Here is a 15124-nt window from a genome sequence, read left to right as displayed (position 1 = left end):
TCGTTTTGCTGTGCAAACTCAGCCCACAAATGAGGTTGTTCAGGTTTTAGGGGATTAGAGGAACCTGTCATGATTTACTCATCTTTGTAATGACAGTGGTTTGGCCAGCACCACCTTTCGGTTGCCCCCTGTGTGTGTGCGTGTGTGTGTCTGTGTGTTCCTGTCTAGCTATCTTTGTACTATATATGTGAGAACCAGCAGTCACTTGTAAGGACACACAACCCAGTCCTCACATTTTTGAAGGCATTTAAAGGCATTTTTGAGGCTCAAAATGTGGTTTTAGTGTCAGGGTTACAATTAGGTTATGGTTAGGGTAAGGGGCTAGGGAAACCATTGTGTCAATGAGGGTCCTCACTAAGATAGCTGAACGGGGTTGTGTGTGTGTGTGTTGGCATTTGTGCATGTGCATCATTGCAGGAGTACACACACAGGATTTGAGGAGATGCCATGTATGTACAAGTGTGCCAGTTTTCAGTTTTTCTGGGCAGGCACATCATTGCTCATACTCGTAACGTCCTACTATACATTGATAACAAATTTATTTGGATATTTTTTAACCTCAACTGAGGTTCTGTTTTGTAATCTGCAGTTGGGGGAAAAAATGCAAATATGCATGTTTTGACAAATGTGTTATTTGCTTGGCTATTTATTAAGTAAGAGAGGCAAAGGGGATAACTGAAAAAGAATTGATTTAATGATATGGTTTATCGCTGCTCTGAAAATCATCATCATCTGGGTTAGAGCTCTAGGACTGGGTTCAAACCCATGTTATTACAAATAATACCACATAATGCATTCTCCATAAATGTCAGTTTCTCTGCTCCTTTCATTTTTCTACTCTTTCATTCACTTGCTGACTTTTCCCTGCTGCTGCACCTTCTTTTTCTTTCTCCCCTCCCCCTTAGCCCTCTCTCCCTCCTCTTTCCCTCCACTTCCCTCCCACTTTTCTCTCTCTCACTCTAAAGAGCACTCACTGCCTGCACTTCTCTTCATTTTCCACCCCAACATGTTGGCAGGAGGAGAAAGAGGAGGATGTTGCGCTCTACCCTTGGTGCGTTTTTGCCACCACTCCGGCCAGCGCACACTGCCTCTGACTCAGACTCAGCCTCAGCTTTCAGCCGTCCCCGCCTGAAAGACTTGAGAGGGGAGGTGGAGAGGGACTCGAAGACTAAGCTGGAGCTTAGGAGCTCTCACTTCAGGGTCCTCAACAGGAACAACAACAGCAGAAGAACAGAAAAGAGCAACTGCTCCTCATCTGTGGTGGAAACTACTCATACCTCAGCAGTGACCACCTCCTCTTTTTCCTCCCTCTCAGCTCCAAGATCCATGTGGCAGGAGGCTATAAGGAGAAAGCGGTATCTCCTTGACCGGACAGGGGAGTCTGAAGTAAACAGAAGAGGAGGTGGTGGTGAAGTGAAGAGAAACAAGTCCCCAGACTGGCTGTATGAATCATACTACTGTATGAGCCAGCAGCATCCTCTGATTGTCTTTTTGCTCCTCATAGTGATGGGTGCCTGCCTGGCTCTGCTGACTGTGTTCTTTGCTTCAGGACTGGTAAGCTGCTCATTCAAACCACACAGAAACAAACACACACATGCAGACTTATGTATGTGTAGGAAATGAATATTAAACAGTTGCATTTATTGAAGTGGATGCAAGCCACATACTGTATAATGTATATATTATATAATGTATAGTGTACATCCTATAAGTATTCATGCAAATGGGGTCACCGAAACTGACTACACACAGTTTGTTTGTACATACATGCTTAGGTTGTCACAGCATGTCTTTATTGCAAAACTAATGTGAGGAGAAGGGTGAGATAAAGGTGAGAGGGGATGCAAGGGTCTTAGTTATTTTATGAGCTCATAGCTGCAGAAAGATCTGTTTCCTTTTTTCACTATTTTCATGGAGTATGTTTTCCGGAAAAATCTGAAAATTCATAAAGTGAAAAAAGGCTCTAAAATAGCACAATATAAGTGCTTATGGTCATTGGCTCTGCTTCCATTTTAGACTGTCCTTCATTAGCTTCCTACTTTCATACTGTTATATAACTAAGAAAACAAGAACTCTTTAGACATTGGCCGAATCTAGAAAAATGTCTCTCTCCTACTGTCTCTGCTGCGTCTGTTGTTTTGAAGTGATCAGTCTAAAACATACAAAGACACAGTATTGCATAGAAAGCACTGGCTCACAGAGCACATATCACATAATATTTAGAAAATCTTGCATAGTAACCTGATGAGCTCACTAACATGTGGTTGGAAAGTCAGCTGTTGTAGTTCCTTGCATGGACAATCAGTTAGAACGAAACAAAATCATAAATGTCTGATTAGGTAACAAATGACACATCAAAAAGGCTGAAATCTTATGAGCGAGCATATGATAATCTGGAAACTTTCAAATTTTTAGTTAAGAATGTTTTAATAATGTTACATACATATTTAATTGTTGCATATTATAATATTAGTGGTATCCACGGGGTGGGATGAGGTGAATGTGCGTCCTAAAATGACAAAAATTATCTTTTTTTTTTTTTTCAAAAATTAGTTTTTATTCAACTGTGAGTAGATATTGAAGCATGTAGATATTGTGCAGTTCACATATCATCACTATTTTATAGTTCAGGTGTTAGGACCAGGTTGAAACCAGGTGGTAGCTTTCAGTGGGGGCTCATACCTAATTACTGAAACAATAACATTAGCAGATTACCAAGATTCAGCACTATCAACTAAGACTGGCTGACACTGCAGCACGGTGTAAAGGTTCAACCAGCTCTGATGGGATGATAATGGCTCTGCCTTTACGTTATTAAAAAGACCTGTGCTCATACTGCTTTTCTTTCTGTGCTAGAGTTACAGCAAAAATACAGTCACTCTTTTCTCAACTTTTACTGTACTCCAGTACAGTTAAAAGCAAAAAAAAGCACAATAAAATATAAAAAAAACATATAAAAGCATTTATCCAGTGAAGATAAGTTAGGTTTATTACTAAAATAGGCAGTACATTGTGTTTGGAAATGAGAACTGCAACAAAATACTTGTTTAAAAGCCGTGCAAAAGTCATTCAGAAATAAAGATAGGTAGGGATTTACTACTCTGTGAGAAACTGCTTTACATTAATTTAATGGTACAATAATTCCAATGGGGGATAATATACTTGCAAACAAAAGGTCTGAACAGCACTATGACTTACAGATGACTACAATAAGCAGTTTCCTATGGTTAGTTGGTGTGTTATCTGAAATTTAAAAAATGTAAGATTTCGTTCAAAAACCATGGATGGCTCTTTCTCTATGCTATAGAGAATGAAGACCGTCTGGCTTGTTCTCAGGTCAAAGTTCAAAGGTCAGTTCCTTGATGGTAGCATTACTGCTCATTTAGTAATTTTTGGAGAATATCTTGCTTATTTCAGCAAGAAAAACAGCATTTCACATTTTCCATCAGCGTGATTGTGTAGTAGGCGAACTGGTGCTAAACTATACTGTCTACAGTGCAGCTTGTATTGAAAACACTCATACCATTATGCAATGAAAAGAATGGCAAATATCAAGCAATAATATGGGAATATTATGCTTTCATAACAGCATTTGGTCCCCTCAGTACCCAAACACTTAGCAAGGTGCTGTTAAAACAAGAGAGGTGATGAAGAGGTGATGCAGCACTGTGGGGAAATAAGCCTCTGTCTCAGGTTTTTAAAACATGTTGCTGGCATCAAATTCAAAAACAACATTGGATATATTATAGTTGTACTGTTTTCAGTTAAATATATGCTTCGAAATTATGTCTGAACTTCAGAAAGGTCGTGCAGGTCATTGCTTTGTCACTAGTACTGGGAGTCAGAAGTTAAATAGTGCCCTCTTTCTTTTATCAAATCAAGAATAATTTTAGAATAATAGATAATAGAATAATAGAATATTTTCTTCTTCCTGCTCCTTTTCACACAGTGCTTTATTGATAGAAAGTGTGGTTGGTTTGTTTGATCTGTTGTACCAAGTGTGAAATAAATAAATAAATGAAATGAAAGAATAATAGATTTATAGTTTGAATTTCTAACCACTATTGAAACAAATCATGATACAAGTTTTCCAAACTACATTATAAATATCATGGATACACTCTCTTGTAATAGTGATGTTATGGGTTTCCACATGGAGAGATATTAAGATAGTTGGTCATTCTTAAGATTTGATACCTTAGTCTCAGCCTGAAGGATAACTTCATCTTGACCTTATTATTTAACACAAATGTTTAACTAGATCAAAATATAGAAGTATTTTTAACCCCAAGGTAAAAGCGCCTAAAACCATTAATAATTAACATAAAGCAAGAAGCATAAACCAGAACCAACCAAGAGTCTTTTGAAACTGTAGTTTTAGGAAAACAGTTCTATCAAATAAAAATATAAACAAAAACATTAACAAATATCTTTTTAATGTTTTTGTTGGTACACAGTGAATAAATCTTTTCCTGCCCACTGCTCAGACTATCTGTTTCAACATCTTCTGCCTTCTGTTTTTTATTTTTATGTATTTATTTATATATATATTTTTCCTCTATCCCTGTGCTGGATATGCATGAATTTTCTGATTGCTATTTTTTTTCCTCCATCATCCCATTCTTATGCCATCTATCACCTCCTCATATTTCTGTCTCTCTTTTTATTCATATCCCATCATCCCTCCATCCTCCTAGCTGGCTGACCTAAATCCTGTGCTGTTTTGGAGCTCTGCTCTGGGCGAGACAAACTCTATGTGGCTTTCTGCAGCCACACACATCCTCTCATGTCCCAGTGCATTGACTGCGCATGAGAAAAAGACAGAGGATAGGTGGGGGGTGGGGGGGCTAAATAAGGAGAAGGAGAACTAGAAAAAGGATAAATGCAAAGAGAAACATTGTTAAGCTAGCAGAATTACAGGTCACTTTTGAAAGAGTTGATTGAAAGAATAAAAATCGTTTTAGTAATTACGCTGCAGTGAATGAGAAGTACACATTTTAAATTAACTATATGCATGACTATGCATGACTACTTTTTTTTACGCACTAGTTGAAATGAGAATTTAAACAGTCTTAATTGTTGCTGTCAGTCTGGATTATGTTTTGCTTCGTATAGTGGATATTTTTAATTTTTAAACGTGACAATCACGTGCATGGATGTGGAAGCTATTTTATGAGGCTCTCGTAATATCATCACGTCTGTGAATCACGTATGTTTTTAAATTAATATATACTGAACCAGCATTGAAAACCGTTATTCATAGAACTGATTGATTTATCTCAAATGTTGGAAATTTTTTACAGATTTCATTTCCTCCAAAGGAAAATATGATATGATATGACACATCAGCCTCCATGTCCCTGTCCTGACCCTTTTCCATCCCCCATCATACCACTGTGAAACCACTGATTGGGTGAAGCCTGGCAAAGCCTGGCAGCTCGTGTCTCACTTTAACATCCTATACCTTGGAGAAGCTCTTGAATATTTTATCAGAACTTGCATATCAAAGTGTATTTAAGAAATTAAACATGCCTATAATGAATACTTCAGCTAATTACTAATTAACGACTTTTGTATCTGTTTTTGTTTTGGACCGTGTAACATCCTGTCACTTTAATTTATTCTATCATTGCACACTGAGAAGAGGATATGACAGGACATGGATACATGTATTGTTATTGAACAGCTTATTATCTATAATATAATAACACAGTCCTGTGAAAATCAAAGTAGACCCTTACTGCTTCCATAGGAATCATGAAAGTACATAGTAGTCAGGCGCTGCTAGTCAAATGTACTGTTTTCCTCCTCATGACCACCTCTATAAAGTTTTGGAAATTGGTGTGCATTGCCACAATCTTCCCAGGAGTTAATCTCCCAGAAAATACATCCCAAAGTCAGACTGTGCAATGCTCAAAGAAACTACAAAAAATTCAAGAACAACATCTCAGCCTCTACAGGCTCAGTTTGCATGTTAAATGTTAAAGTTCATAAAAAATAAGACTGAACAAGTATGGCTTATTTGTAAGAGTCCCAAAAAAAGCCCCTTCTTTCTCTAGTAGCACAGCTTAGGATAGCAAAAGTGCCTCTGAACAAACCACAAGATTTATTGAACAAGTTATTTCTGGTGAAAACCAAACACAGCATTCCAGCACAAATACACCAGCTGCCAAGCACGGTGGTGGAGGGCTGATGATTTGGACTTGTTTGCAGCCCCAAGACCTGGACAGGTTCCACTCATTCAGTTAGTTATGAACACCTCTTTATAGCAAAGCATTTTGGAGTGAAATGTGATGCCATCTGTGCAATGGCTAATGCTTGACCAGAAGGGACTGCAAAAGGTCAATGATCCTATGCATGTCACCAAGGACGGTTTAATACAGGTTCTACTTTAAAAAGGGGAACCTTCTTAAACGGGAATAGCAATATTGGAGCCAGAAACAATAGGACATTTTAAAAATATAATTTATTTTGCACATAAACAGTAAAATACCCTGGCCAGGGACAACAATTATTAAAATAGAATAAAAGAGCAATACACGTGTCAGGTGTCTCGCCCCTCACCGACATCCGGTGTACTTCTGCCCGTCCCGCAGCTGCGAATCTCCCACACCGCTGCAGAATCTTCCCAGTTGCCCCTCTGCAGCCCACTCGCCAGCACCTCCAACGCTATTGCTGTCGCCAGTTAAGCTTCTCTCGAGAATGTCCTCCAACCTGCGACCTCCTCAGTTGCCGCTGCTGCCCACTACTTCGCCATCTCTGCTGCCCTCCTTCTCCTGACCTGCAAGGCCCTCTTATTGGGCCTCTGTGACCTCCCAGGTGTGCCAAGTTAGTAATCAGGGAGGGGCGGAGTCTTTCCATGACAAGTCAACAAGAAATACAATCAAAAACATGCAATAATACAAGAAAACTGTACAATATTAAAAATAGTAAAACACAGCACTCATGCAAGATGAAAAACCCAATTAACTTGTCCATTTCCACCCTGTGACATGCACTGCAGCAAATCTATAACAGAATGGCTGAAAAAGAAAAGAATTGAGGTGTTGCAATGGCCGAGTCAAAGTATAGAGCTCAATTCAACGGAATTGCTGCAGAGAGCTGTGAATGAACAATACTGTAGGTTTTTGCTGCCAAAGGTGGTTCTGCAATTCACTGAATCATGGGGTGCACTAAGTTCCCACAGGACTTCATAGGAACTTGTGAACTCGTGATTTATCCTTTGGGGGCAGTTTTACCCCTTTTTCTTTTTTCTTTTTTTTTAGGTTATTTGCATTTTGTTTGGTTTGTTTTTATTCTCAATCTTATGCAAACAAAATTGTAAATATGGAGATTGGTTAAATTCGGTTTACCAGGAGCTGTGATACAGTGTTTTCTTTGTAAGTGTTCATTTATATCCACAGTCCCTAGTTAGTTTTTATGGCAGGTGTGTACACTTGCATGCACACATCTGCCTCGGTTACTCTATTTTTAGAATATTAAAGCAGAAAGAGACAGGGAAATGGCTTTTTATTACAAAGGTTGTTTTGTGTCCTCTCGAGAAATCTGCCCTTTGAATTTGTAGGAAAGGGTATTTTACTCCGATTATTCTTCAGTCGTCTGATAAATTCCCTTCCCTCTTAAAATGTCCATCTACATGTCTCACTTTTTTCTCACCTTTCTGATGCTCAATTTTTTTTTTTGTTCTGTCCTTTTCCAGAACATTGCGGACCATGTGGCCTTTGTAATCACTGTACCCACAGCACTGGCCATATTCCTGGCTGTATTTGTGCTTGTCTGCATTGAGTCTGTCTTCAAGAAGCTTTTACGTGTTTTCTCCCTGGTCATCTGGGCTTGTTTGGTTGCCATGGGTTACCTTTTTATGTTTTCTGGAGGGATCATCTGTCCGTGGGATCAGGTAAGACAAGAGATGAAATTTCTGGTACATTTATTTGTTGTAGAGCATGCTACATGTGTGTTTAAATGAAGTGATTTATTTGTGTTTTATAGATACTCCTGTGATTGGTTTAGATAAAAACTGATACAGAGACAATAAAAAGTATGATGGAACTTGATCTCAACATCAGACGTATACCTAAGTCTCTCCTTTTTACTCTCTGCTGATGTGGAGTGTGGTTAGAATGTGGAGCTATGTGAAATGTGACACAGGAATGTAATTGGCCTGGTTTAAAAAAAATCTTAATCTTTTATTTTATCTGATGTGATTTCTGACCTACATTCTGAGACAGTCTGCCTTTGAAGTTTTACATTCATACATGCATGTTCTTCAGCGCTTTCTGCTATTTAATCATGTTTTGTTGCTTTTTAGTTTTACTTTTGTCTTAATGAGTTTAGCTGATAGACTGAAGTTCTAATACAAAGAGAAAGAGAAATTATATTAGAATGATATTAATACAAGAAAATTACATTAAAGTCTAATCATCTGTTAGAAAAAATATAATTATTGAACCTTTGATTGGATAACCACACTAACTTTCACCAGAGATTAGGGTTGTTTTTTTATAGATTGCTACTGTAAATAGTATTCAAGGGAGTTTCTATACAGTTTACACAAACTACACTGATCTAGAAACCTACAATATTATTACTCGACTAAGGTTATAGAGAGAAGATTATATAAGTTTAGAGCTTATAACAAGAGAATTATCCAATTTCTCAGAAATATCCAAAGCCATAGCTGAGCCGTCAGGATCATCTTCTTGTGCATGACTAGCTGGTCTAAGTCTGGCTGATATCTTTAGATTGATTGGTCGCATTCTGTCTGCTTGCGCTTGCTCTTTACTGATATGCACTGGCTCTCTTTCACTGTGCTAAAATGGCAGTCCTTCAAATTATGTTTTTAATTTTGTGAAGAGAAGTAGCGAAAATCCATAATTAACCTCCTAAGACCCGAACTCTTCCTTGGCATGCATTTTTAATTTCTCTGTGATATTTAGGCATATTGGGACCTGATGAATGTAAAAACAAAGAACTACCCGATATTTTTTTTTACCTAATTTTTGTTTCTAAGAAAAATGAGAGCCACATATGAGATATTCATTTAAAATTTCGATAGAACAGTTGTAGTATAATGTCCTCGTAAGTGGATATCAAAATGTGATGTCCACATATGTGGACGCCAGGTCCTAGGAGGTTAATGTGCTACCTTTAGGCTTGGAAACTGTGGACTCTTGGACCAAAAACTGTTTAAAACTGCTATGTCATAGCCAGAGATCTAGTTCTTGTCACCAGCTCCTCACCACGTGATCCTTCACGTGAAATTTGGGTCCTTTTGAAATCATAGATGAACAAGTCTAAGTGGTCATATCCCTGCTTCAAGGGACTGATCTAAAAATAGCAGCGGCGCTAAAAGTATCCTGAAGATACATCAAAAGATATCTTCAATGGAAAACCTGCCAAATTTAATTCCAGTGTGGATTCAGATTTTTACAGCCCAACTCTCTGAACTTATTCGTTACACCTTATATAGTAGTGTGACTTTGATGCAAAATGCTTGGCAGGTGTCTTGTGTGAAACCTGTCTCTTCTGATCATCCAGCCATTCATACGTGCGGAAAAGCCACAGTTGCCCTTTAAACTAACTATATGTATGTAAATGCTATATACAGCACTCAAAAATAACAGAGGAACACTTTGTAATCACAGTATAGAATCAAGTCAGTTAGACCTCTGGGATTAATGTGGTCAGATAAGTAGCAGAGAGGCTGTTTTGATATCAATAAAATTGCCAAGAGTGCAAGAGAGGGTTTTCAGTTTTTCTGGTCCCTACAGAGGTTTCAAAGGTTGTTCTATTCCTCCAAGGCGGCACATCAGTTCATGCTATTGCCAGATGGTTTAATGCAGGGGTGCCCAATCCCAGTCCTCGAGATCTACTATCCTGCAGCTTTTAGATGCATCCCTACTCCAACACAGCTGAATCAAATGGTGTGATTACCTCTTCAGCATGCCATCAAGTTTGGCAAAGGCCTGATAACAAGCCATTCAGTTGATTCAGGTGTGTCAGAAAAAGGATGCATCTAAAAGCTGCAGGATGGTAGCTCTCGAGGACTGGGATTGTGCACCCCTGGTTTAATGTGTCTCCCAGCACAGTCTCAAGAACATGGAGGAGATTCTAGGAGATAGGCAATTGCTCTATGAAAGCTGGACAGGACTAACAGCAGGACCGGTATCTACTCCTTTGTGCAACGAGAAACAGGATGAGCACTGCAGAACTACAAAATGACATCCAGCAGCCCACTGGTGTGAGTGTCTCTGACCAAACAATCAGAAACCGACTTCATGAATGTGTCTTGAGGGCCCAACATCCTCGAATGACCGCTGTGTTCACTGCCTGGCACTGTAGAGCCTAATTGTGCTTTTCACATATGAGAGCTTTTCACATCTGAGTCCATATGAAAGACATGAAAAGGTCTGTTATGCTGCCTGTAACATCATTTAGGATGAACGGTTTCGTAGTTGGTCAGTGATGGTCTGGGGAGGCATATCAATTGACAGACAGACCTCCAAAGGCTAGACAATGGCACTCTGACTGCCATTAGAAATTGGGATAAAATCCTATGACTCATTGTAAGACTCTACACTGGTGCAGTGGGGCCTGGGTTCCTGCTGGTGCATGACAATCCCTGGCCTGACTTTTTTAAACTTTGATTTGAGGAGGTGTCTTTGAGTTCAGTCCTCTCTAATTTTAATTATCAATTCAATTCAATTTTATTTATACAGCACCAAATCACAACAACAGTTGCCTCATACAGAGGAAAAACCCAACAATCATATGACCCCTTATGAGCATTGGGAAGGAAAAACTCCCTTTTAACAGTCTTACAACCCGTCTAGGGGCCAGGTCATAACATGAGTGAAGCACTCGTCCCAACTCATCACAATGTGATAAAAAGAGGAACAACAAAACGGGAATGTTAACACTTCAGGGTGAGCCAAGGCCAAAATAATAAACAGAAGAATCTAAATTGATTCCCACATACCTAACCTTCCCAAAACCAGAGCCAAAAATAAAGACTGTGTCTGACCTCCTAAACTTACTCAAAAACAGGAGAAAACAGGTGATCAAAAGGAACGGCAGCTCACCCCTACCCACTCCACTTCCTCAACTGTTGCAGAGAAACTGCAGCCAGCAGCTGTCATGGGGTTCTGCTTGGACATTGGGAGAAACGCGAGAACCTCTCGCGGCGCTCCAGCCTTCATTTAATGGGCGGGTCCCCCAGCTTGAACCAGTTACTCCAGAGCTGTATATCCACGCGCCAATCACAGCCAGGCCCATGGACAGCTGAATCATCCTTTTGTCACTAACACATTACACAGTCCTTATCAGTATAGATATAGATGATTTTATCCCATTGAGCTCTGATGTGTTTATAAAGTGTTCCTTTCATTTTTGTGAGAAATGCATCTATGCATACTGAGGTCAGACACAAGGTAAAAAATGCCAGCCAAATGCACAGTGATTCTTCATTGTTACTGCCATATGCAGCCTACGAAAGGGTTCCATGAATGCGGCACAGAACTTTAAGTCTTTGTCACTGGAAAGCTGCACACATTCAAGTGTAATGGCAAGACAGATGTCTAGTGTAGACTCAGAGAGGTAGCTTAAGTTGGCCTGATTCACACACCACTCCATTCATGCTTTTCTTCTGTTCACTGAAATTTTCAGCCATTATGACATTACTGCTCTCTCACTGCTGCATCTTAGCCATGTTAATTAAAATGTATTGAAAAACACATTATTTTTGAGAAGCGCTGCTGTCTGTGCATTTTTGTTGCTTGTTGCCAATTTATAGATTAAGCTAATGACTCATTAGTGTTCTCACACAGCGTCATCTTTGTATACAGTTTTCAGTTTACTCATTTACGCCCGGGATGACCAGAAAACTTACTTCATGTATTAGTGAAATGAATGTGAGTCATATCTATTTATGTAGTCAGTAAGGAAAAAGCCTGTGAATAATACATATGTGCTAATTTTTAGACTAGCTGTTCTAGTCAGAATAATAAATGAATAGTTCTTGATATCACTCAGATTGAGAGGACAGGGCAAGCCAAAACATCTGATGGCTATATGAAATTCTTTTGACATTTAGCTTTGTTGCTTAACCTAAGGAAGTAAATATGTTTAAATAACAATTGTAGTTGCTGGCTTCTAAGGCTGATACACTCTTTGCCAGGCATATTGCATATAAATGACTGAAATCAGTTCAGAGCACAGTATAGCAATGAGCAGGCGGCATTCGAAACACATCTTGGCTCTGAGAGATTTGTAGTGCCGAAAGCAAGAAGAAGGTCAAAAGAGTTACAGATGAAGTTAGTATCAATACTAAACTAGTTGTTATTTACTTTGTAATCACCAAGTGTTTTGAAAAGAACACTTTACTAATGCTGAGTGAGGCGTCTGTTTGCTTTTGCGTTGCTTTAAAATGTGGCGTCTGGTTTGTGGCCCTCACAGTTTCCACAGCTACACATTTGAGGTACAAATTTCTGATGGATTTACTTCAGATCTGGTGAACATTGCAATCATTATTCTCACCATTACATCAGTTTGAGCTAACCTTTGTGGTGTGGTCATTCTCATGCTGAAAATAGCAAATATAGAAGATATTAAGAGTTGCTTAAAGCAATTCTAAATCAGGTCATCAAACAGTGACTAATTGGTAATAAAGTTTGTAGTGTGATGAAAACATTGCCCATAGCATTACTCTACAACCGCCGGTCTAGATTCTTCCTGCTGATCAGAATCAGAATCAGAATGGGGTTTATTGCCAGATGTTGAGGTTTACAACATTAGGAAATTGCCAAATGTATTATTTAACTGACTTTTGTGCTTGTCTGACACAATTAAAATCTATAATTGCTGTTATTAATCCCTCCATCCATTTTCTCCCAACTCTTTAAATATGAAAATCTTATGAGATCAGTAACTCCACAATCTCATATACAAAATAAAGCCAATTATATATGTCAATGTGAACATGACCTAAAAGCTGATTGGATAATTGTATTAATAAGCATGTCCAGAGGGGATCTTTAATTTTTTTATTTATTTATTTTTCAAGTATTTCACTTTAATCATGAATTTGGAGCATGCTGCGCAATTGCATCATAGTCAATTATATTAACAACCAATCTTTGAAACTGTGGTTACCCCAGTGTTGCTGTCCAGTTGCTAAGTGCATATCTGCTGCAGAGGAGAAACTAGGGAATTCAAAGTAAAAGGCAGAGTCAATTATAGCTTCCTATGCTGTAGCAAAGTGGTAGACATGAGAAGTAGGGGAACAAAATACTGATTAGAGCATTGGCTTCATCCTCTCTAATCGCCTCACCTGTCATGTACAGCCCTAAGGTCATTTAGATGACTTTTCCCATGTCTTTCATGCAGTGTAGCCCTCACTAGTAAGTAGATGAAAATGTTGTTGCCAGTTGTCACAATCAAAAATTCAATATGTAATATAAGCAAGTTGTCCTCGAAGAACATTTCCTCAGACACCAGCATGCACACTAAAAAAGGCCAACACCAACATTATTTTACATGTATTTCTTTAAAATATTGACATGTTTTTTTTATTAAGATGAAGCCTTTTTTACCTTAGCTATCAAGGTTCCCTTTTGTACTAGCTGCAACATTTCTTTATTATATAGTAACAGTTTATTGAAAATTGCTCCATACACTGAAAATGACAATAAGATGAACAGTTTCAAGAGTCAGAAAACATGCTGAACAGCGAAGTCCTGTGAAAAAGTAGAATAGTTGTGGTTGGTTGTTGTAGAATCATCTTTAGCAGCAGTAACATTAAGTAATCATTTTATGAGTGTCTTTATCAGTCTCTAAAACCATTATCAAGGAATTTTGGCAAACTCTTCATTACAACATTACTTTAAGTTATTAAAGTTTGCAAATGCAGCAACTCAGTTGGACTGAGGTCTGGACTTTGACTGAACCATTGCAACACTTTGATTCTTTATTTTTTGACCCATTATGCTACAAATTTGCTGGTGTACTTGGGATCATTGTACTGTTGTATAATCCAGTTTCAGGCAGGTTTTTCTGTCAGATTGATGGTTTCACATTTCATTTAATATGAGAAGGTTGACTCAATAATTACAAGGTGCCCAGGCTTCAAAAGAAGTCCAAATTATTCGGTATGAAGTGTTTGTCCTGATGTGCTGTAATTTTTTTTTTGGCAGGAAAAAAAAAAAATACGGTGGGCCCCTAGAGACAAAGCACGTACAAACTCCCAAACACGTACAAATTCCAAAACACATGCAAACTCCAAAACAGTGAGATGACTTTAGTCTCATGAACAACATTAGCTAATTGTTATTTACTAACTAATCTTAAAATGACTGCTCAGTACAGAAATGAAGCCCAACAATCATTTTGTTACAGTCCCGTGGTCTCATTTGAGGGCCGCATTTTGAGCAGCCTTTGGTAGTTACTAGGTAACAAAAGCTCAACACTGCCCCTAACGTCCTGGAGCACTTCCATTGTGTTTTGGGGTTTGCATGTGTTTTGGGGTTTGCATGTGTTTTGGAGTTTGTACGTATTTTGGATTTTGTAAGTGCTTTGTCTCTAGGGGCCACCATAAAAAAAGGCTATGCCTACTTAGTCTTTTTCTACAGTCTTCTTGTGATTGTGCTGTCATTATCATAAACATTTCACTCATAACTGTAGTCTGAGATAAGTACTCAGTTGTTCTAAGCATTGCATGGTCTGACATTGGGGTGAATTTGCTGGGATGTCCTGGTAGGAAAACGTGCACCCAGCTACCAAAACTCTCATTTTTATAGAGGTGAAAGCCTGTGAAACAATCTGGTAACCTTTACTGAAGTTATTTTATTAAGTCAAGACTGTTTGAGAGCCTCGTCATAATTTGTGGAAGTAAAGATTAGCCCCCCCTCCCAGTATAGACACTGGTGGTAGAGGCGAAGCAGATGGAGACTTGGACAACTGGGCAAGGTGAGGTGGAAGCAGTGAGTTGCACGAATGAAGAAAAGCACCGAGATTTAAAGCATGCAGAGCAGTGGCTGATTGGCAGAGGTGTGGACTCGAGTCACATGACTTGGACTCGAGTCAGACTCGAGTCATTAATTTTATGACTTTAGACTTGACTTGAAAAAAT

The 15124-nt window shown here is 38.7% G+C and overlaps 1 protein-coding gene across 2 annotated transcripts in view; it reads left to right on the top strand.

The window, feature by feature from the left end:
* Window positions 1–950: 950 nt before the first annotated feature.
* adcy2a (adenylate cyclase 2a) overlaps window positions 951–15124 on the top strand; it is a 65226-nt gene continuing 51052 nt past the window's right edge. The window contains exons 1-2 of one of the 2 annotated variants that reach the window (XR_006055064.1): window positions 951–1554; window positions 7700–7897. Coding sequence is in view for 1 of the 2 variants with exons in the window: in XM_042226305.1 (XP_042082239.1) it covers window positions 1033–1554; window positions 7700–7897 (720 nt within the window). In the remaining variant the exon portion in view is untranslated. The remainder of the gene's footprint in view (window positions 1555–7699; window positions 7898–15124) is intronic. The other variant, XM_042226305.1, reaches the window with a different exon arrangement.

Source organism: Haplochromis burtoni, unplaced genomic scaffold, assembly GCF_018398535.1.
Source record: "Haplochromis burtoni strain Fernald_Lab_line unplaced genomic scaffold, NCSU_Asbu1 Contig_206, whole genome shotgun sequence".
Taxonomy (NCBI): domain Eukaryota; kingdom Metazoa; phylum Chordata; class Actinopteri; order Cichliformes; family Cichlidae; genus Haplochromis; species Haplochromis burtoni.
The sequence above is the reverse complement of the archived record's forward strand: the minus strand, read 5'-3'. Positions and strand labels throughout refer to the sequence as shown.